This window comes from Corylus avellana, chromosome ca7 (assembly GCF_901000735.1).
Source record: "Corylus avellana chromosome ca7, CavTom2PMs-1.0".
Taxonomy (NCBI): domain Eukaryota; kingdom Viridiplantae; phylum Streptophyta; class Magnoliopsida; order Fagales; family Betulaceae; genus Corylus; species Corylus avellana.
In genome coordinates this window covers 24317034-24340912 of record NC_081547.1, presented here as the reverse complement: position 1 = coordinate 24340912, position 23879 = coordinate 24317034, and the positions used below count along the sequence as shown (strand labels likewise).

At 33.5% G+C, this 23879-nt stretch overlaps 2 protein-coding genes across 3 annotated transcripts in view; both read right to left on the bottom strand.

Moving 5' to 3' along the window:
* Positions 1 to 763: 763 nt before the first annotated feature.
* LOC132186690 (uncharacterized) lies at positions 764 to 7773 on the bottom strand. 2 transcript variants are annotated; one of them, XM_059600700.1, is made up of 8 exons: positions 7467 to 7773; positions 5877 to 7282; positions 4762 to 4880; positions 2837 to 3463; positions 2417 to 2729; positions 1590 to 1755; positions 1282 to 1384; positions 764 to 1184 (listed from the first exon to the last, which is right to left on the bottom strand). In XM_059600700.1, the coding sequence occupies exons 2-8, from the start codon at positions 7032 to 7034 to the stop codon at positions 1067 to 1069; spliced, it is 2604 nt and encodes an 867-aa protein (XP_059456683.1). In that variant the 5' UTR covers positions 7035 to 7282; positions 7467 to 7773; the 3' UTR covers positions 764 to 1066. The 2 variants fall into 2 exon arrangements, with proteins under 2 accessions (XP_059456683.1, XP_059456684.1); XM_059600701.1 differs by having other exon boundaries at positions 5877 to 7072.
* A 14609-nt stretch (positions 7774 to 22382) lies between these two features.
* The window catches only part of LOC132187276 (uncharacterized), a 5880-nt gene continuing 4383 nt past the window's right edge, over positions 22383 to 23879 (bottom strand). Inside the window, exon 6 of the mRNA XM_059601539.1 lies at positions 22383 to 22640. Within this exon, the coding sequence (XP_059457522.1) occupies positions 22569 to 22640 (72 nt within the window). The 3' untranslated portion in view covers positions 22383 to 22568. The remainder of the gene's footprint in view (positions 22641 to 23879) is intronic.

The window sequence follows — 23879 nt, the reverse complement described above, 5'->3', positions numbered from 1 at the left end:
TGAAACTAACAATAAAGACACGCATGCATGCATGTTTGTGACCCCCCACAGCATGTGTTTTCCTTTTTGGCTATTTTATGGATTTTCCAATGAGATATGTATACTATAATTTGTTTTTTTTTTGTTTTTTTTGGTTGTCGTCATTTCTTTGCTTGTCAAAATTACCATTGGATCTGTGAGATTCATGTGAGACCCACATAGACCCTACAAATCCAACAGTGATTTTGGAAAGTAATAAGAAAATTGGAGAAGGACCAAGGAAGGAAATGAAATTATACTCGACTCAAAATAACTTCTAGAGAAATGCTATACATCTCAAAATTTCTTCTCAAAAATTAGTTTTCAAATCATGTGTCACCATCCCATAAATTGGTGACACACTTCTTAAAATAATAAATCTCATGAAATAGTGACACATCATTTGGAAACTAACTTTTGGGAAGAATATTTGAGATATTTAGTACTTCTTTTACTTCTGTAAAGTCTTGGCACAAATCAAGACCTTTATGCCCTTCAATAACAGCATGACAAATCAACGTAAAACACCATAACAAAAATAAGCAAAAACACCACCTAATTTGTTTTTACCAAAACCTCATATGCATTAAAACAAAAGATCCTCTAGAATTGAGGTATAGAAAGGACTGTGTGGATTGATTGATAATCATATAGGTGATAAAAAGATATTTTTACACTTGAAACTGGCAGTTGTCTGCTAAGAACTGGATGATTTTCCAAAACAAGTAGTAGAAGTGGGAGGAAATAAAAAAGAATCATAGACATTTTATTTACGCAAGAATGATGAATCAACAGTGCCATTTGTTATTCCAATTATACAATGCATGATGTTCCATATATAATCAGAAAAACATTGGCAACTACTGAACACTTCTATTCTACATACAAGAAGAACCTCATGAGCTTCGATTCGATCCAAGGGATCTGACGTTTGCTCCCCTCAGATCTCATGGCTCACTCTAAACATAATTTTGTTCTTTCTCTTCTTCTTCTTCTCTCTTTTTTTTTTTTTTTTTTTTTTTTTTTTTGCCTTTTAAAACCTTTCTTTTTACAGTATGGAGTAAGCTCGGATCACCTCCACAATTGGCGCCCGACACAATGGGCATTTTCCTCCACCACGAACCAACTCATTTGCGCATTTTGAGCAAGTGCACATGTGTCCGCATCTGCAAAAAGTTCGAAGTTCTTCAGGGGAACCAGCACCCCTAAAAAAGAAATGCTAATAATTGTTCAAAACATAGTCACAAATATATGTAAACATACCTGTACAAGAGTGAATCAATATGGCTATCACAACAAACACAGCAAGTCCCTTTCCTCACATGACCCCATTTAGACCCATCTTCTGATGTCTCAGCACCCAAGCCTGTAACATAAATTGCGTCTTTGAGGTCAATTATATGATGATATCAAAGAAAATCTACAATGAAGGAAACTTGAATGGGAGGGGAGCTGCATTTACATTCTGTTCCCCAAAATACAAAAGACAAAAAAAAGAACAAAAAAGCAAAAGCATTTTTATTTAAAACATTGTAGAAAAATTATGAGTGACATTGAAAACGTCAATAAACCTTTTTCACCAGCTGATCGATTCAGAGCCGCAGAGACTTCCTGTCTAACAGAGCGCTGCAACTCTAGTTGCATATCCATGCAGGCTTCCAACATCCTTTGCATGTGGCTCATTCCTTGCTGAAGTCTTGTCATGTCTGATCTCAGATCATTAATCATCTCCCATTCCTGATTCGAATCACTATCCACATTAAGTGCAAACTTAAAAGGCCGACATAATATATGATACCAGAGATAGTCACATTCACAGATTTGGACACCATAAGAGAAATTATAATGATAGCCCAATTCCCATTTGTTAATCATCAGTAGAACAGGTCTTAATTAGCACTGAAAATAAGACCTACATTCCATTATATATTATGAGTAGCTCGTATGAAATCTCAGCAGTCACACCTTTGAATTTTTAATTATTTCAATTCACATGAATTTTTTATTATTTCAAATTATCAATACAACTTAAAGCTAATGTGGATATCCCATATTAAACTGCACAAAAATCTTCCGTATCAATTCACATGAGGTCATTTCAGAAAATAGCAGCACCACCACATATGATTGTGACAAAATATTGAGATGAACTTAATAATAATATTCTTGATATCACTGTTCCAATCATTTCGTGACTCCATATCTGGTATGGTTTATACCTTCTCAAGGTATGTAAAACATGCCATTTTAATCATGAAATTGTAATGCTTGCTTCAACATGTCCTAAAATTATAAAATAAATTAACAAATGCCTAACATGAAACTTGAAGGGAAAATTTGAGGTTATTAGTAATAGTAATATTTAGTTCCACAATTTGTAGAATGAAAGATGGCTCACAATTTCTGAACGATGCATGCTATGACGAGACCAGCCAGTGTGATGCAAGTCCTGGTGCCAAAGTGGCTGTGGTGGGGGCACTGGTGGAGATGGTAGCACCAGTGAAGGTCTGTTAATGGCATCACGTTGATCATCATTCTGTTCATCCCTCTGTTGCTCCTGATCCTGCTCAGGTGAAGCAGGAGTTGGTGTAGGCAAGGTTCTATGCAAATCCCAGTCAATTGGAGCATGACCCTGCCTTTCCACATATGACTGTATTAATTGGTCCAAACTTTCGCGGAAACCACTACGAAGAAGATTAGAGACACTTCTCCTACAACATGATGAGGGGAAAAATCATAATATGAAAGTCAAAAGCAAAGGTCCAACATCCATGTGCATCTTATCACACATAAAGCCTTCTGAAAAAAGATCAAATACCTGCTCAAAAGTTCCCTGAGTTCCATACTGTACACATTATCATCATCAGGTGGATGAAATCTATTGAATCTTCTAACAGGAACCGCACGACGATTTCTTGGAGGCGCAGAAGGCCCCTCTGACCAATTTTCAACAGACTCCCGAGAGCCATCCTCATGCCAAACCCCCTGGGCTCCTTGTGGATGTCCCTCTTCTCCATTTACGTTCCTTGAAGTTTCCTGGGGCCAATCATTGACTGAATTATCCTGCCAATTTGCATCCATATCTTCAATATTGCCATCTCTCCACCCATTAAATTGATCATAGGTTGTCTGCTGCCAGTTTCCTCTCGCATCTTCAGGAATTTGTTCCTGCCAATCCCCTCCTTGATTAGAAGTTTCTTGCCAAGTTATATTCTCAACGGCTCCGTTGGTTTCCAAGCTCCCCATTTGATCAGGCAACTGATTGCCATCACTTTCTGGACTCCTAAACAGTGGTTGTTCATGATTTTCATGTTGGATATCCAGTGAAGCATTTGTTTGAGTCCGATCAGTTCTAGAATCACTGATGTTATTGTTAGATGTGGTATCAGAATGGCTGCCTGCTTGGCCACGAACAATAGTTTCTAATCTGGAGCGGAACCCTTCCCTAAATGAGAAAACAGGCTTGTCATTACGCCAAGCAATTAACAATTACAGCAATTCCATTTGTGTTTCAACAACAATCATTAATTTCTCATACTTTCTAAAATAAAGGGCAACAAACACATCATTTTAAATACACTCTAGGGAAAATAATCCAACAATTTATTAGATCAATTAAAGAAAGTCCAGGGGCAAGCCCAACATGAACCCTATATAGATAAGCTTTATATTTCTAATGAGTGTACAGTAGACATCTGTTCATCTAAAGGGCAATATTTAGAGAACATACACAAAAGAAACTGCATATAACAGCTGATAAGAAAATGTGTAAGCATGAGCCACACGTGCAATAGAGTAAATGAGAGAGAAAGAGATAAGAGACGGAGGGAGTACTCATGCGAGTGTCAATGTAATGGACTGGGCTGAAGGTTTTCAAAAGACGAATGATTCCACAATTATCCTCCTCATTTCAACTTTAAGATATGAGAAGATACCAGCAAGCTTATTATCCAACAGAGTCATAATTTACTTTTGACCACTATAGTGGTAAACTCATCAGTAGCTCAAGTGGTGTACAGTTGGATCATAGTTGGTGCAACAAAAATGAATTTAAAGCCATGCCATTTTACAGATGAATGTATTCTATCATTCCTCACCTTTCTTTCTCTCTCTTTTTTTCAAAAAAAAAAATAGTGGCAATAAGTACACTAACATATCCTGAGAAAAAGAAAGAACTGCTCTGCCTTAGACCAACGAAGAACATTTCACTCTTCCCCTCACTGACAAACAATATTTCCATGTGGCATATTAAGAGTATTTCATTCTACTAAAAGGATAAATAAATATATATACATAGTTTTCTGTATTAGCACATGAATTTTCCAAGCCCAGGTACTGCATATCATCTTTTATAAAAACAATTAAACAATATAAGATATTAGTTCCATAAAGGAATTAAAAGTCCATTCCAAAGTACTAGAATATTTATCTTTTCATAAACCTTGTTTTACACATATTCAACAAGGGATCAAGCAGACAGAAGAACAATGAATGGTTGACCAAACTGCTCAAGTATAACAACAAAGATTTGACAAGATATTCTCTTATTGTTTTAGACCATGTAAATTCTGCCTCAATCCTCTTCCTAGAGTACGAGGCTACTAAAACAAAGCCAGGTAATGAATACACAATAGGATATCTAAAGCATCTAACGTGATCAGTTCCCAAAAAAAAAAAAAAACAGTGAAAGAACAATTTAGAACAACCATTAAGGAGTATGGAACGAATAAAAAGAATGTGTACCTTAAACCAGAGACAGTATGTCGTTGTCTTAACTGAACTAACTCACTTGCTGCCATAGAAGGTGGTCTCTCATCTTCAACAGGTCTTTCATTTCGCAAGAATCTACCTCTGAGTAATGACTGGAAGATATGACTGCATTAGAAGTCAAACCATGGCTATATCGGCAAGTAAAACATCCTAATGTTGTATAACAAATCTTCATATCACCCAATATGGTTTAAGCTTACCTCAATGGAAATGTTTAGCTTAACTATCATGTACCCACAACACGTAATCAAAATCTAGGCCACTATTAGCATAATATTATTTACCAAAAATCTTTATAAATATTTATACATGAAAAGAAAACAACAATCTTAAACTAGTAAATAACAACAGGGTCAATCAATGGGAACTGATTCCCATATTAATATATAATATCATTTACCTCAAATTTAGAAAGTTACATAAAAATCTGAATCTATTTACAGTCAAATTAAGACTTAACACAGGTATAGCAAGATTTAGGCTTCTCTCAACAATATATAGTACACCAATATAATTCTAATTAATTATCAACCAAAGCGAACAAGTGTGATTTTCTAGGACTGGAAAAACCACCTTAAAGAGAGGGGTATTCTAGGTTCAGGCTTTTTAAAGACGAAAACTACATAGAAATTCCGCTAATACTAAAAGAATATGCTTACATCCTACTGAGAAAAAATATTTTATTTAAGGGAGAAAATTGGTGAAGCACAAAAAAGAAAGCACATTCCACTAGTAGGTTCTACCTATACTGCAAGGCAGAACTTTGGAAGTAACCTACATACAATACATTTCTTGGGCAAAGGAGGAAGCGAACCTTCAGAAAATAATTTATTAAACCAAAAACCTAAATATCATTGCAACATAGGTACACAGCTACATGATACACCATGAAAATTTATTCTAAAAATTAAATTTGTAAACATTATGCAGATCTAATTCCAAATCAACTACTTTTGCCAATTTTTAAGAATATAAACTGTAAATTTCAGGTTGATGTGTAAAATGTAACATATCCATCATTACATGGCAGTAAACTGGTAGACTTGGAATTACAAAATCTAAAACAACCTTCAGGATAAGCAACTGACCTGAATGCGGTTACGATGAGCAAAATCAGAGACAGCCCGATGCTCCAACAAACCCTGAAGTTCCCTCTGTCTTTCTCTCTCAATTCTGACAAGCAAATCAAGCAGAGCTTGTCTTCCACGCAACCTCAACATGTCCCGGCGAATATGCTCAGGTTGGCCTTCATCATGGTCAGCCACCAACCCATCACGAACGCGATCCGCCTGAGAACCAAGTCCAGTGGGCTGATCTTCCCTCCGGCTCCCACGAGCTCCTCTCTGCTGACTTGTCATTTGTACCCACTCCCTAACAATTCTCACCCTTTCACGTTCTGTTTCCCCAAGCCATTCTGCTCTGGGACTATTATTTCTTTGACTAACATTTGTCGCATGATCACTAATGCCACTCTCCATCCAGCCACGAACTATCTGCCTCACTCTCTCCCTCTCAACATCGCCAAGATCAGGAGATTGCTCCCTACTAGACCTGTTAGTATCCACACGTTCATTCTGCGACCCCATCTGATCATGAGCCCAACTCCCAAACTCATTTTCACTCTCACTCACATCACCCAAACTCCCCTGATTCTCACTCTCCCGACTATCCGACAAGTTTGTACTGGACTCATTCGTATTAGACTCAACACTCCTTTGCTGCCTCAATCTCTCCCTCACCCTTTCACGGGCCCGATTCAATAAATGATCATCCTCCAACTCCCGCCACATTTGCATAATCGCAGATGCCTGAGTGCTTGGCCTCTCCACGGCCCCCTGCCGCCTTGAGGTTGGGGACTGCGACTCCCTCAAAAACGACGAGTCCAGCATCGAAACTGTGTGCAAACCCGCAAGTGCCATCAACTCCGATTCACGATTCCTCCTCTCAATCGTGGTGATCATCTCCTGCGCCTGCCGGGCAGCCCACCTACTCAAAATACGAGAGTGGCGACGCCGTGCAGCCGAGGACTCTGCCAAATCATCACCCTCTAAATCGGACCTCCTTCTCCTCCGAACTAGCTGTTCACCTTCATCGTCCTCATCATCCGGTGTGCGCGTGGAGCTACAGGAAGCGAATGACATACAATCATCCAAGTGCCCACGCATAAATTCCTCCAATCCCCGCTCAAAATCGGAGCAGGCATCGGTGGATTCAGGTTTCTGTTGCAGCGGTTGAAAATCGGTCATCTTCACCCAATCCCCACACTCAACAACCTCCAATCCCTCTAGCAATGCAACCCAATACAAAGAACCGTTAACCCTCCATTTCGAAGCCTAAAAGCATATAACTTTGCGGCTAAGCCCACCCATTCAATCTTTAAATTAAAAACAAGACCGAAAACGAAAACCTAATTTTGATTCTCAGACTCATAAAATGACAAAAACAGTATTATGCCCTAATCACAATGAAATTCACAGCCCCATACATACACCACCTGATAAACAATTACAAAGTCAAAATCAAAATATTCAAACCGAAAAGCTCTATAACAATATCAAGATACAACACTCAATTGGATCAATTTGGAATGAAAAAAAAAAAAAAAGATAAAGCTTGAACGAATTTGAAAAATTAGGGCAAAAAATGGGGGATTGAAATTGTTGGAGAAGGAGACGTACCTTTGAAGCTCGTATATGTGTGTGTGTTTGTTTCTCGTCAAAGTGTGAGAAGAAAAAAAAAACAAAAAAGCCCTAAGCTTCTCTGAACGAGAGAAAATGTGAAAATGGTGAAAGAGTGAAACAGAAAATTTGTTGAAGATGCAGAAGAGAGAGATCAAAGACGAGAATGATACGAGAATTTATAAATTACAGATAGAGAGAGAGAGAAAGCGAGAGCTTTAATTTTTATTTATTTAAATAATTAAATCTCATTTTTTATGAAGCGAGAGGAAGCGGGTCTAAAGGGCAGAGAGAGAGAGAGAGAGAGTGTGTGAGAGAAAGAGAAAGAGATGATCTATTGTGCGTTAACACGTAGTCGCTTTGCAAATAATAATTTGGATTATGACACGTCATATCATAAGCACAGCCATTTTCAACAATTACCTGTTTAAAACCTTTGGTGCTCCTAATTCGATGCTTTCATTTCTATTATATATAATAATTATAATAATAGTAATATCAATCATTGGGACATATAAGTCAAGATTAGAAACAAATATAAGCTTACTTCAATTTTTTTTTTTTTGTCTGTAAAAAAATATTAATAAATAACTCAAAATACAAAAACACTCAAAAAAAAAAAAATTAAAATTGTTTTTACCTTGATTAGAAATTTCTTTAAAAATTTTTAAAAAAAATAACATAGTAAAAAGTAAAGTTTTTTTTTTTAAAAAAAAGGACAATTTTAATTCGCTTTCTTGATAACAAGTATTATTTAAAGCTCTTTTTTTTTCTTCACCTTTTAAAGGAGACCTAATATATAAATGCCTATTGCCCCAAGTATTATTGTTGCCTCATTAAAGTGGTTAAAATAATTAATATCTAGATCATAAAAATTGTTGAAGCCATTTGTGAATATGTTTGGGAGTTAATGAAGAAGGAGAATAACACCCTTTTTAGGGTATGTTTAGGATTACGATTTTAAAAAATTAAATTTTAAAATAGAGATTTTAAGATGTGCGATTTGAAAACGTAATTTTTAAAACACAGTTAAATATTTGGCAAAATCACGATTTACTCTTTAAAATTGCAATTTAGCATTTAAAATTGTGCGTTTTTTTTTTAAACCAAACCAAAAAAAAAAACCTATTTACCTGCGATTTGAAAACGCAAAAAATCGCAACACAATCCCAAACAATCAATTTTCTGTAATCTAGTTTAAAATTGTATTTTTTGTGTAATAAAATCGCAATGCTAAGCGCATCCTTAATCTCTATATCATATCAAAAACATTTTTTAAAACCTAAAAAAAAAAAAAAAAAAAAACACTTTTAGAAATCATTGTCAAATATCTCCTGCTTTTTATAAAGTTTTCCCCACGGCTGAACGAGAAACATTAACCCAAATAAGTCATAAAAGGTATTTTTGTTTCTTAGAACTAATAATATTGTTGATTTGTTTTGTCAATATAAAAATAAATAACATACAAACTCATTTATTTATTTTTTGAAAAAATTTCAATCTCATTGAAGAAGGATCACGAGCATAACGCTCTTACATCATAGAGCGAAAAGCTCTGAAAAATCATAGTCGAAGCTACTAGGTTACAAATCATAAATGCTTACATAAAAATCAAACATTTAAGACATATCTATGACATCAATATCTACTAATTCATGATTATTTTTCAGTTGTAACACTAGATCTATTCCAAACATAATCAACTCAATGTATAAGTAGCTCATCTTCTTCGCTCTGAAAATAGATCATATCCACAACCTAAAACTCTGTTAAACTCATTTTTTTTATTAAAACAAAAGGAATGTTAAAATTAAGAAGTGCCAAAGAGGAGGCTAGTCGTGATCTCTTGCAAACAATTTGGTGTGGGTGCATATAATTTATAATTTGTAATGGGCCAATAGGGATATTACAACAATAATAAATAAGAAGACTAATTATGAATAATGTCATAATCAATTAATCATACCACCATGGAACCTAATTTTAGGTGAGAAACTCATTTCCAACTTATTTATCATTTTTTTTTTTTTTCACTTTTCTCGTGGGAGGCATGTTGACCAATGACTCACTATTCAAATGTGAGTTGCTAAATTTTTTTAAAAATAAACAAATAAATAAAAATAAAAATGTGAGTTGCTATAAACTATATTTTTATGTTAGAAAATTTCAAGTTCTAACTGACCTTTAAATAAATAAAAGAAAAAAAAAATTAGTTGAAAATGTCACATCAATATTGATGAATAATTATGAAATAAAAATATATTATATAGCATTAGTTTCAATTTTTTTTTTTTTTTTTAATTGAATAAGGAAAGGGATTACAGTGGAGGATCTTTCCCATTTCTGATCCGGATGGAAGAGAGAATAGAAGATCCTGTGGAAATGTTTCAAAAAATAAGATAGGAAACGACCCATTAAGCTAAAGCATTTGCCCCAAAATTAGATCAATTTAAGCTATTGATTTTTTCATGATTTCCACTTTCCAAGCCTTTCACCTATTGATTTTTTAATTGTTTTCAAATGCTTTCACCTATTGATTTAGACATGTTTCTCACAAACTCGTCATTTCCATTACCGAATTTCCGTTTTGGTTTCCTTGCATATTTGATAATTCAAAAGCTTCCAAGTCTTCTGTAATTTTATTGAAAATTTCCACATCAAACGTCTTGTGATTATCAAAAAAAACAAAAAAAGTGCAAATGTCTCATTTTTGTCCCGCAAAAAGACAAAAATGTCTTTATAATTTTTTAATAAAACAAAAATATCTCTAAAATTTAAAAAATAAATAAATAAATAAAATAAAATAAAATTGGCACTAGCAGCGGTGGGTTTGTCACCGCTTTTTAAAATTTTTTTATTAAGTTCATTTTTTGTCATTTGGGAGACATTACAAAGTTTCTAGTTTGGGGAGGGACATCGATGTAAAATCTAATTAGTTTGAGAGGGTCATTGCAAATTGAGTGTTAGTTTGATGAGAGTCATAAAATTTTTGTAAACTTTCTTTCACTTGTTTTTTTCTTCTTTTTGACAAACTCTTTTTTGCTTGTTAGACATAGGGTTGTACAAGCAGTTGCGGTTATTTTATAACCGGCGATTAGAGGTTACTAAAATCAATAACTAGCGGTTTTATAACCCTTTTTTTATATGGGCTCTTGGGCTTTTTTAAGTTCTTTAAGTGAAAAAATACAAGATGAATATAACAACTAACAAAAAGAAGATTAACAAAAAAAATGAATATAACAATTAACAATATGTATAAATCAAAGAAGATGCAAAATAATGAGACTTGAGTTGTGAGAGAGAGTCTAAGAGTGAGAGAATATGATGAAATCCTAATCTGTATAAATTAGGCTGAGTGAGTGAGTATTTGTGTTCCTCCAAAACGGCGTCATTTTGATGTTATATTTTTAATATAAAATATAAAACATATATTTATATTATTATATATAAGGGTAAGCGGTTAGCGGTTATTAACCGCTTTTCCCTTCCTCCTAAAATCGCTAACCACCACGCCCTAAGCGGTTATCGGTTATAAGCGGTTAGCGGACGGTTATAACTGCCCCACTTGAACACCCCTATATATAAATGGATTTTGATCTCTTAATAATTGGGTTGGCCAATTTAGGTGCAATTCAATCAACCCACATGGCAAATGGGCGCTGCACCAGGGTGAAGAAAAAAAAAACTTTCATCTAGATTAATGGTCCTCCCTTTGGGTATTCTCTCTTTCTTGTTTTTTTCTACAAACAAAAAAGCTTCACACAATGTCGCTCCTTCTTCATAAAAAAATAAAAATCAAAAAATCAAAAAATCAAACCTTATGAATGTGTAACTTTATTTGAAATCTATAACTCAATATCAGGAGACTTTAATCATAGGTTAGTTGGGAAACTAAACTAGTCCCTTGACCTTTGATGTTTATTAAATGCAAAGAAAAATGTCAGGGTTTTTCTTTAATTAAGAAATCTCGACAAATATATGTTGGTTTAGATTTTGTAGAGCCCAACAAGAAACGTCAATGGCGCCCAAAGTCTGATTTTCATTGTACAGAAAAATTCACCTTCTTTTTCAAGCTACATTATCTATTTATGACCTTTTATTCTTTTCTTCTTTTTTTTTTTTTTAATCACGTTTTCGATCTCCACAAAACTAATAACATATATATTGGACACATTTGGTACGTAAGAATTTATCCATAAATGAAATAATTATCTTGTTGTTTGGTATTCCTCCAATTTCGATTCTACTTGGTTTTCAGCTAAACAAGGATGGCGCAATAATCAATATGGCTACTTAATTGTCATATATAGGAAATATGGTCATTACGTTTTGTATTGAAATATTATTTATCTTTATTTGTGAGGATGAATGTTAAATACTAGGTTTAAATTCAAACAACTATATATATACCCACATATTCTAGCTTGACTTCCTTCCAACGCCAAAAAGTGATATCCTCAACAAAAGCTTACAAAGCTTATCACCAAATTTTGATATGATGATAGCATTTTCAAAAATGATCAAGAAACATGTGCATTAGGAGAACCTCGAGGGGTTGGTTCAAGTGTGTTAAAATATCTTAGAATATTTAGAATATATTATTTCATTTCTTAGAGTATTTTATATTTTCTTTATTTTATTTCTTTCTTTGTGTATTTTAGGGTTTATTTGAGTTCGTTGCTAACTACTTGTTGTTTCTAATAAAAAAAGATAGACCGAGGAGACCAATTGTAGCTATCTTACCTGGGTATGACCATAATGGCACCTTCTTGTCTGACTGAACCATAGCATGACCCAGTCCCACCAGGACATCAATAGGAATCCAAAATGGCTAATACTAATCAGACATATGTGAGGATTCTCCATTGCGGAGATTCGAACCCACGCCCTAATACATGCCCTGACTACTTGAAAATTTTCTTAAGTTATTGAGCTACCACTGGTGTTTAACACAATTCAATATAGTAAAGATGTAGCCCATATATTTCTTTATGCTTCCACCATATATATATTTCAACAAGGTACTTTCAACAAAAGTCTTACGACATTTTTTTGGTATTTTTTTGCATTCTCTTCCGACAATCTCCCAATTTTATATCAACGACTCTATTCATTGGCAAATTTTGGCACAATGCAGTTTGGCTCTTCACAAGATTTTTAACTACTAGTTTCCGTTCTTCGACCTCATTGTCAGGGTCTTGATAAGGGTTTGTTGCATCCACATCAAGTCTAATACTCGAATCTCCTTGGGTCCAAATAAATTTTTAGAGTTATACCTACTAGCAAAAACAAAGTCTTACCTATTGTGTTGACGGGCGCCTAAAGCACATAAAAGGCAATACTAATAATGGAATAAAAGAATAAAAACTTGAGGGAGTACGAGAGAGTAAACAAAGTGGAAAGTAATAAGAAGGGGACCATTTTTGATAGGAGGACCAGTTGGAATGTCGGAATTTGCCACGAGGGAAATCAGGCCCTTGTCTTACTCTTAACGCTTATCGGGTGTTGAGCGGGCATCATTCATGTACGTTGGGCTGCCCTTTTCAACGCTGCTGAATGCTGATGTTGAAAATTTAACTCCAAAAAAAAGAACATTGCTCATGTTTGGGGCAGACCTGACCAACACTGTGTCTTTCACAATACACACCCTTATAAACATCATCGTCTCACACCAATGGACTTGTTCCAAATCAAAGTCATTAGATTGGGTCTGTCTGTCTCCATTTGTCTCAAATTATGTGTAATTTATATAACTAATTATAAGGGATCTCGATTCTCACCCAAAACACTCGTTCTTATTAGTTGTCAATATGATTTACCTATACGTCTACTCCAACACACATACAATTTAAGCTATATGACGAGCATCCAATGAACCACATATCCAAAAATATGAGGTATCACAACTCTTTCCTAAAATCTCGACTTATTGAGTTTTTCTTTCAAATATCCTACTGACTTTAAGTATTGGAGTGTTTTCAAATTTTGCAGATAATTTTTCCTCTGTCTGACCGTCTGAAAAATTGCTTCACCAATATTCTTTGTTTATTCTCTTTAGAATGAATTAAAAATACTACTTTTTCCCTTCAAAGCCATCCTGTCCCAATATTGTTTATCAATCTACCCAGAAGATGGGCTTATTCCTGGTCCCTATGGTACATCTATCCCTATCAAATTAGGTCTTAGTAGGTTGTATCCCGTCAAACTTACAATTTGGTATACCATCTTCAATGGTATCACATATTCCTGACAGGGCTAAGGAATATTGCCAGAATCAGCCTTTTTTTTTTTTTTTTTTAATATTTTTAATATTTTAATCCTTCAAAGATCAAAACAACAGTAGTAATAGACACGAAGGATAGAGTCAAAAATTTTTTTTTTTTTTTTTTTTTCATGTCTTTGATTGAAAATTATTCATCCATGTGATTAGCATAGGCTACTAGCTAGCATGTGGAACTTTAAAAAAAAAAATTCTTCATCATATATAGAACATTTTTAAAAAATATATTTATTGGGAGCGTCTAGGGCTTATTCTCTATTAATTTGCTCTCGAGTTGATTATAGTAGGCATGTCAATTGGTTAGACCGTAGGTATGATGATTTACTTCACAGTTAAGGTCTTTGATCAAGTCCAAAATGACCCAATTGCTCCTAGTAAAAGAATATAAGGTCACATTGTCCCCTCATTTAGATATTTTCAATCCACTTTATCTTTTGTGTCTCACATCCAATGCAAAGAGGACTCTAAAACAAGCTAATAACCCATAATTAAAAGCTAGCCCTATAGTGATTGGAGAACCCAATTATTCAAAGTTACTTTCTCTCAAAGTCAAGAAAGTTTTAAGAAAGAAATGTATACTTGATTGCAATCTAAAGCTCAAGTAATTAAACTACTAGGCATTTGCCTTTTTTATTATATAGAATAATATAAAGTAGATAATATTTAAGGGTTAAGATATTTAGAACGCCTACATAAAAAGATCTAAGCCAAACAAATATTATATTGTTTGTGGGCCCATTGATTGAAGGGTTTGAGCTTGCCCCGATGACTAATGGTTTAGAATCAAAGGCTATCCTACCCAACCTAATGTGTCACCTAATCATTACTACTAGCTAGGTGGCGGATGAAATCCGGGCCGTCGATCATAACCATATTCTAGTCTTGTAAGAAAAAAAACAAAATTGGAAATAAAATGAAATTAGAGAATTTCCGTGATTAATGCTTTTTTTTTTTTTTTTTCTAATGTTTTAGAATGAAACTCTATTCTAGAGATTGCATAGGGTATTGCATAGTATACAATAGATTTTTCTTTAATATATAGTTCATTTAAAATAAACAGTTCATATCGTGCCAACAATTAAAAAAAAAAAAAAAAAACTTCGGTGGCCGAACCGTTCTCTACCTCTCCGCCGCCATCCTCCTTACCCCGGCCCAACTCTCTTTACCTAAGGTGACTTTTATCCCCACAAAAGAAACCCGACTTCTCCCTCATTCAGGTGGCATTCAAACTCTTATTTAATAAATAAAGTTCAATATATAAAATATTTAATTAAAATATGAGAAACAATATAGGTGACTGCTAAGGTAAGGTTTAAATTCAGACACTAAGTTAATTAAATCACAATTTTAAGTTAATATGTGAGTGATAAAGTATTAATTAAATAAATTAAATTCATTATTTCTTGTTGATTTAAATTATTAAAACAAATAGTGATTTTAACAAAAACAACAACTGTAGATATATGTTAGTGTGCTTTTTCTCATTTTATTTTATTATCCTGTCTCTTTTTGGGACGTATATATGCAAATGTGTGATGCATTTGGATGTACCATGTTGCAAAAGGAAGAATGTTCCTCATGGAGCCCACGTGCGTCTACACCTGCATGGCGACGTGCTGCGTTCCTTCCTCTTGATTTTAAATGCTTTTTTTTTTTTTTTTTGCGTTTAATAAAATAGGACTTTATTTTGGGCTATTTGCATATAATGATAAGTAAATAAATGAATAAAGTCAAATGTTACCCATCTAACAAGATAAGGATAGAACACGCAAGATATATATATATATATATATATATGGGGATAAGGACTCCCTATAATTGGATGACTAAGGCTAGTGTAACATCAAATATTAAATTAAGATTTGAAATATCTGATTGAAATGAGAGTTAGGTTACGGAGATATTGTTGAAACTCGAAACATTTTACAGGATACCATATTAATTCGCCAAATCCATAAAAAAAAAAAAAACAAAAAAAAATTAAACCTATAGATTGGAAATATGTAATGCATAGTTTCCTTTAAATATACAACAAAGTTTTCCTTCAAACTGAGTTAGAGAAATTTTCTTCGACCTAGTCTATAAAAGTAACATGTCTCATTTTTTTTAATAACATGTGAGATGCACATGTATGTTTAATAAAATTTATTTCAACTTTGTCCTTGCTATTAAAAAAACATGTACATTTCAAGGGACACATGTTACTTTTATAAACTAAGTTGAAGGAAATTCCTTCAACCCAATTTGGAGGAAAACTTTGTCCTTAAATATAATAGGGAAAAAGTTACATACCCTCTCAAATGACAACAAATTGACAATGTCATCTCCAAACTTTAAATTGTGATAATGTCCCTCCAAACTATCAAAAATTGACAATGCCCCCTCCAATTACAAAAAATATACTAAATAACAAAAATCAAAAAAAAAAAAAAAAAAAAAACCACACTTAGTGGCCAAATCACCCCCAACACCCGAGGTTGGTGGCTAGACCATCCCTAGGTAATTCAGGGTGATAGATCCACCCCCAAACGGTTTTTGAGAGGCTTGGCTAACCCGGCAGTTTGATTCAGGGGTAGTTCCTTTTTTCGAATCTATAATGGTTTTTTTTTTTTTTTTTTTCAAATTATGGAGTTTTTGAATATTGTGTTTTGTGAAAATTAATGAGTTGGCTTATGATGTTGAACAATTTGTTTGTATACGACGGTAGTGCTGTGAAAGAACAAGCCATATGTGTAGAGTTGAGTGCATGAGGCGTAATTGTAGGACAATTATTTACATGTGTCCGTGAGCATCCGGACAAATGCTTAGGGATATAAAAAAACAGTCTAGGTTATGTTAGGTAATGTATGATTCACACCCTTCGTCTCTGTGCAACTTGTCTCCTTTCCACCACCCAAATCATTCTCTAAAACTCCATCTCCAAGAAGCCAGAAAATCATTTCCTCCATCACACCCTGCGCCCTTGGATCGACATGGGTTTTGGTCTACCATGAAGAATATATAACAACTTGGTCAGAATTTGGTGGCCTCTTTGGGAAACAAATCACATTGCTGATTGCACTTCCATGTGTTTTCTGGATTTTGGGTGCTTTGAAGGTGAGATGGTGAATAAGATTAGAATCCTAAGTTATTGATAGAGTTTTTGGGTCGTTGAAAATGAAGGAACAAATGTTGTTGGGTCCATCTAACATACAGCTAGCGGTTGGCCGTTGCTGCTGTCTTGTTCCGGTCTTCAGAATATCATTTCTCACGAAGAAAAGCTCGGATTAAGATTCACAACAATTATCTGTCTAAATTGTTAATAATTTCGATTGATAATCTAAAAAGGTCCATATGAGACCTACATGCCCAAAAAAAAATAAAATAGTGAATTGTTTAGCTACCTACTCTAACAAGTGAGTCTCGTATAAACACTCTTATTAATAATTTGAAGAAATAATTGATGTGAATCCCGATCTGAAAAGTTCTAATGTGCACAATTTTTCCCATTTTGCCTCAATGGGTCTTCATATAAAATGGGGTAACATATGTAAGCTTAGTTTTTCTTATTCTTAGCAATTCCAAAGAAGATAAGTTTACAAGCATTGAACATTTAGCATAAGCACCATTACGCTACAATTAGGTTTGCAACCTAATTGTTAAAATATTTTTTTAAATATTTTTATCATAAATATTTTTTTAATTGGGCTTTCATTGATGGTGAGTTTTAGTTTACTAAAAAGTGATGCTAGATGTTATATTTATCTTATAATTGTCCAATAATATTGACGTGACACTCTAAATCTAACTATTTTTTTATTTAACAATAACTAATTCAAGAGCTAATTAAAAGTGATTTTTATTCTTTTTATAATAGCTAGCATTTCCTTTTACTAAATCGGATTAGACATATAACCTATCGATGATATACTAAATATTAATGATTCGTGATTATTGATGATATACCAAATATTGTTACCGAACATGATAAACAATATGTGATCTTTGTATAAGTTTATTAGGGTTAAGAGACTGTGACGAGTAAATTCCATTATATATATATATATATATATATATATATAAGTTAGGCCCCGTGCATGCCTGTTCACGATTTTTTTGTAAACCCTATTCCCAAGGAGAAGAGGATAGTTTAACCTCATTATAGGGGGTGATAATTCGTGATCAAGTTGTATCAAGGCATGAGTATGAGACTATAGAGGTAAACCTTAACTTAACTCATTTAATTAAATAGGTCAAGCCTCTCAACCATAACCCTCTAATTTTGTATTGAATTTATGTCGTGATTATAGATCATGTCAAAAATTATTTGTCATTATGTCATGTGTCGAGTTTGAATCATATTGAGGCATATGCATAAAACTATATAAGTCAACCATAACTTGACCATTCAATTAAATAAATCATACTCATCAACTCTAACCCTTTAATTTCGCATTGAATTCGTATCGAGTTCACGGGTCGTGTTAAAAATTATCAGTCCTACTTCATTGATGGGTACTTTAAAAGATGTGGGTGCTAGTAATTATATTTTATAGCGTAGATAATATATATATATATATATAACCAAAATTAAATGATTGTTTTTGCAGGTATTAAAATTTGGAAAATTATTAATTTGTTATGATGTATTCGTTAGCATGCTAATTATAAAGCAATGTATTTGAACCATTATTACTGAATTTTTGTTTCTAATTAATTAACACTCGGAAGTGGTAAACAGAGAAAAACCAAAGTAAAAGCAACCCCCCTCTTCCCCACCACCCCCCAAAAGAAAAAGAATTCGATGTAATGGGAATAAGGAAGACAGCATTTTGTCGAAAAGCCACGTGCAAGAGCGTCACTCTTTTGTTCTAACTAGAATGTCGCCTTCTTTCTTTTTCCTATTTTATTTATAAAGAATTTGATGTAACGGGAATAAGAGGACAACATTTGTCAAAAGAGCTGCATGCCCAATTCCTTTATAATACTACTCTCTTGTTCTCCCCACTATGTCACATTCGATTCGTTATTTCTTCAGAAAATAAAAAGAAGGGAAAGAAAACATTATTGTCACGTTCTTAGGGTCAAAAATGAACAAGTTGATTGCAAACTTGCTCGGATCAATTCGGATAAACTCAACTCGGACTTTCTTCATTTAATATATAGGGACTAGGGTTAAATTCACAATTCGAACGCAAATGTTTAAAAGTTGACAATGTATCAAAAATTTTCAATTCAGACATTCCGTTATTAATTTTCGTCAAATTAGATGAAAATTTATGAAATTAAGTAATTACCCTCAATGCTTTTTTTTATAAAAAATTGCTGTCCAATTAAACGGAAATTAGTAACGAAATGGTCTGAATTGAAAATTTTTGAAACATTAAAGAGTACATTGTCAATTTTTAAATATTGGGGTTCAAATTGAAAAACTCTTGAAACTTTAAGGGGGTAAAGTGAATTTAACCCTAATATATAAGTTATTATGGACACTATATTATGCTTGATTGCTAAATGAGACATACTCGCATAAATTATGCTCGACTCGGTTAATGTTTGTGAATATAGTTTGTATATTTTATTCTCATCCCTTCAAAATTTATGTGACGTGATCTTTATGCTATTTAGTGCACAAAGATTGAAGATTGATTTTTTAGTTAAAGAGACTACCGCACTTAAGCTATAGAAAGATATTTAAGATGGTTGTGTACAACTTCTTTTATATTATTTGGAAAGATCAAACAAGTGGAGCTGTGAGTGTTGGCTAGAATTTGTCAAGATATTAATTTAATGATTAATCAACTTTTTTTTATTATATAAATTTAAGCTTTTAAAATAATTAATGATTTAATTTAGTATTAGAATAAAGATCTTGAATTTGAATATTATCTTTATCATTCATCTCTTATTTTAATTAAATATTTCATTATTAAAAAAAATTAAGCCCAGACATAAATATAATGTTAAAATATTAATTTAATAATTAAATCAATAAGTTTTTGAAATAATTGGTTGTTTAAATTTTACATTGAAAATTTAAAAAGCAAGAAAACCCTTTCGGACCTTTTGGGAGCGGGCAAGTCCGATTCTTAATGGGCTTTAATAGATTAACTTCAGCCTCATTTTCCACCACCCATGGCGGCAGCACTAATGTGTAATGCGATGGGACAGTACAACTGTACAAGCACACGCTCAAGTATTTTCCATTTTCCCACCACCAACTTTTGGTACTTGGTAAACAGATTTATAGTTTGATCCAGCTCAAAAGGAAGATCAAAACAACGCCACAGTCATTTCCTCTTCATATTTCTTTACTTTTCATTGGTCAACATATGAATTGAGTGGCCCCCACATGTGATAATGCCATTTTTTTTCTTAATTATTTTACAATTTATAAACACTTGTCAGCATGTAATTTGACGGCGGTATTATTATTATTATTATTATTATTTATCTAATGTGACTTCAAAATTACATACCGACACATATTAGCAAGGTGGTGTTACTCTTTTGCAAATGATTTTCATGAGATTTGGAGCTTGCAAGAATATTAGTGGCGAAAAAAAGGTGTAATCCAATATCCACCTACCACCAGCCATTTAAATTTGCAAAATTCTCCAACCAAATCATTAAATTGCAAATTCAATGAAAAGATAGATAAAACTTCATTTCAACATGTTTTCTTTTTTGGCGAATTTGGAGGCCTCTACTTGTCTTTGCTCTATTTGTTTTTGGCATTTACTGATGAAAAGGAAACACATACAGATTTCCACAGATATACATGGCCTACACATAATGGAGTAATATCAATGGTAGTCTGGCACAATCATTCTAATAGAACTCTCACTAGCTCCTGTCACTTTCTGATTTTTTTTTATTTATTTTTTTTTGGCATGCTCATTTTAAGCTCAAAAAATATTCGAAGTAAAAAATAACACATATTACTTTAATTGACTGAGACAAAAAATTCCTCTTGTTTTATTTATCATATTGAAGATTACTTTCCCCTCTAAGATTTATTGTTATTTTAACTTCTAATTATTGAGCTTTAAATTGAATTCTTGGATAGGAATAAGGTGCTCTCTATTTCATAGTTAAGATTTAAACTTAGTACATTTAATGATCATGTGCACTGTTAAATACATCAACTTTAAATCATAATTTGAAATTGGGAGGATCCAACAGTGAAGTCGATCTCAATTTTTATAATCCAAATGAATCTCCATTTAAGGAAAGAAAGCGCCCAAACAATACAAATTTGTGAAGAGCTCATATTTATGGACAAAGTTTTCCTCCAAACTGGGTTGGAGGAATTTCCTTCAACCTAGTTTATAAAAGTAGCATGTGTCCTTGAACATGTGAGATACACTATGTTTTTTTAATAGTAAGGACAAAGTTAAAATAAATTTTATTAAAAACTCATGTGCATCTCACGTTATTAAAAAAAAAAACACGTCATTTTTATGGATTAGGTTGAAAGAAATTCCTTTATGAAAGAAAACTTTGTCCCATAATTTATACTATGTGAAAATTCTCAACAACCCCAAATTGGACCTTTTCAAGACCAACAAACATCAAAAGCAAGGTCAGGTCACCGGCTCGTGCCAGATAGGCTACACCACCTAAAGTATTTCTGGGGTCCAAAGGTCACGGCCCTGGATTCTGACTTATTCATGGGCCATGCTAAACTCAAATACGACTTCACCATGCCTAATACAGTATTTTACATAAATGGGCCAAGAGTTTTCACCCATATTTCCTCATCCGGGTGTTGCACCAACGTCTCAGAGCATTCCCAATGGAAGAGCCATATTTTTATGTAAAATGGCTCTTCAAAACTCATTTTTATCTAGTTTAGCTAAGCCATTTTTAAGTGTCTCCACATCCGATTAGCTATATTTCTAAAAAAAAGGTGAGAAAAAGATTTGGGAAAAAGATAAAGCAGGAGAGAGAAACACTAAAAAATAAAATGGCTTCCTTAAAAAGTGCTGCTACATTTAACTTTTTTTTTAGCTCTTCTAATCAAATATCTATTTTACATATATTTTTGGCTCATCCAATGTGGGGGGTTTTTTGAACATTTGAAGAGTTATTTTAGATAAAAGTAACATTTGGCTCTTCCATTGGGAATGCTCTCAATAGGTTAAGAAATCAACTTGAGGCAATCACCCAACCCAAAGCCACAGTAGAACAAGCCCGGGATTACGTTATGGAAGAGGTGAAGATTTTTTTTTGAATAATACTACTCTTCAAACTTATTTATCACCCGGCTTTACACCAATCTCATTAGCTTTGTATAAAATTAGTGTGATAAATGAGTATAAATAGTAGTATTACTCTTTTTCTTTTAAAGGGGAACAAGAATGTTTAATCAGTCTTTTGTTTTCTCTTCTCAAAAAACTCCGGTAAATAATTCAATTACACTTTTTCAAACAGAATTTGATTTTTAAAACCAGTGATGATACCATAATAACTTGTTAAACGTAGATTTACTTATTTCCTTTTCAATCTGAATTCCTCTCTACTGTTTCAAGGTTCATGAAGATATAGATTAATGATAATCTCAGCATTCCCAGGACAACCTTAGAGAAGAGAACTAAGCCCGCAAAAATGTCACCAACAAGATGAAATAGTAACAGAGTCAAGACCCCAGCATCAGAATTCCATTTTTGTCTAAATTGCAAAGTAGGTGGGCTTTGAGAGTCTACGGCTACAAGTTGGGAAAATCATTTCTTAAATAAAGTTTACAGAATGAATACAATGTAGGGAACAGTGAAAATGGTATACAATATAAACGAGTCATGAAGAAGCCAGTGCCGTGGCAAGTGCTATTATCCATAATCTCAAATCTCACCTGTCCCAAGAGCCTGCCTTGAAGTATCACCAGACGCCCATGCTTGATAGTCCTTCACGAGCTGCACAACCAAGAATGAAACACAACACATCGATCAAGACAAACGTAAATGGCTCTCAGTACATGCTAGGATCAGAAAGAATCAAAATAGGTGGTCAACAAACAGACTTCGGATGGAAATAAAATTTTCCATATTTAATTCAAATTTGAAATGATTCATTGTGTTAATACTATTTTGTGTACGGGTTCTTGCTTAATCACATTATATATGTTGATTTACATATGAACTCATAATTGCAGACATTGTGCTCAAACTAACAATTGGAAATACAAATAGAAGGTGAAATCCAAATGCTCAACACAATCAAGCTATTTGACACAATATATTCCAAACTAGAAGGTGAATTCCACTAGCAACTCCTGAGAGAGCATGTCTCCGCACAAGTTGTGGTAGTCTAGCTGGGAAAAAAGACTTCCATGTTTATCCACAGTATATAAAGTAATATTAAAACTGCAGTAGTTAACATTCTTTCCTACAGATCGTGTCATAACTTCAATGATGCAACATAATTTGGAAAGAAGTAACTAGGTCCTGAGCATAAAAAGAAGTGTGAGAAAAGCATGAATCATGTAAGTACTTCAGCATCATTCAGCCTATCTATACTTTCAAGGTGAGAATGCTAAACCAAATAGGCTTAAGTTCTTAAAATGATACTAATAACTTTTTAGTACCATTTGATTGTTTTTCCCTAGGCATCTCATCCATTTGTTAAAAAAAAGGTAGGCCTGGGACCACTGAACTAGGTAGGCACAAGCAACAAAAAGTTTCCATACGGAAGCTTCTCTGTCACAACACAAACAAGAAGGTGTCATTGATGAAATTGTATGCCTAAATGCTATCTATTTAACATATTTCAAATTGCAACATGCACTCAACGTGTGACTAAATTTAATCAGAATGAATTATGTGTGAAGTTAGCAATTGCAACTTTCCTGTTTAATTTGGTAAAAAGAAAGCTACTAAAAATTTCAACAAACCTGTGCCATAAACCGGGGAAGCATAATCCTTAGTATTTGTTCAAGGACTTGTGCACCAGTTGATTCAATTGCTTGCACTGGAATTGCACTGAATGCAAAAGGAATCTCAATGCTAACCTGGATCCAGATGATAATCCCAAATACAATTTTTATATACTTACAAACACTTTAAAACGTTATGCTATGACTAGAAACAAGCACTATAACACTCTGGCCCGTTAAAGCTAGGTTTGTTCACTTGGGCAATCCAGAGCAAACAGAA

Coding starts and splice junctions, on each gene's coding strand:
- LOC132186690 (XM_059600700.1), bottom strand. CDS start 7,034: ATGACCGATTTTCAACCGCTGCAACAGAAACCTGAATCCACCGATGCC. Junction 4,881..5,876: donor CTCATCGTAACCGCATTCAG/GTCAGTTGCTTA, acceptor CATATCTTCCAG/TCATTACTCAGAGGTAGATT. Junction 3,464..4,761: donor CATACTGTCTCTGGTTTAAG/GTACACATTCTT, acceptor TTTCTCATTTAG/GGAAGGGTTCCGCTCCAGAT.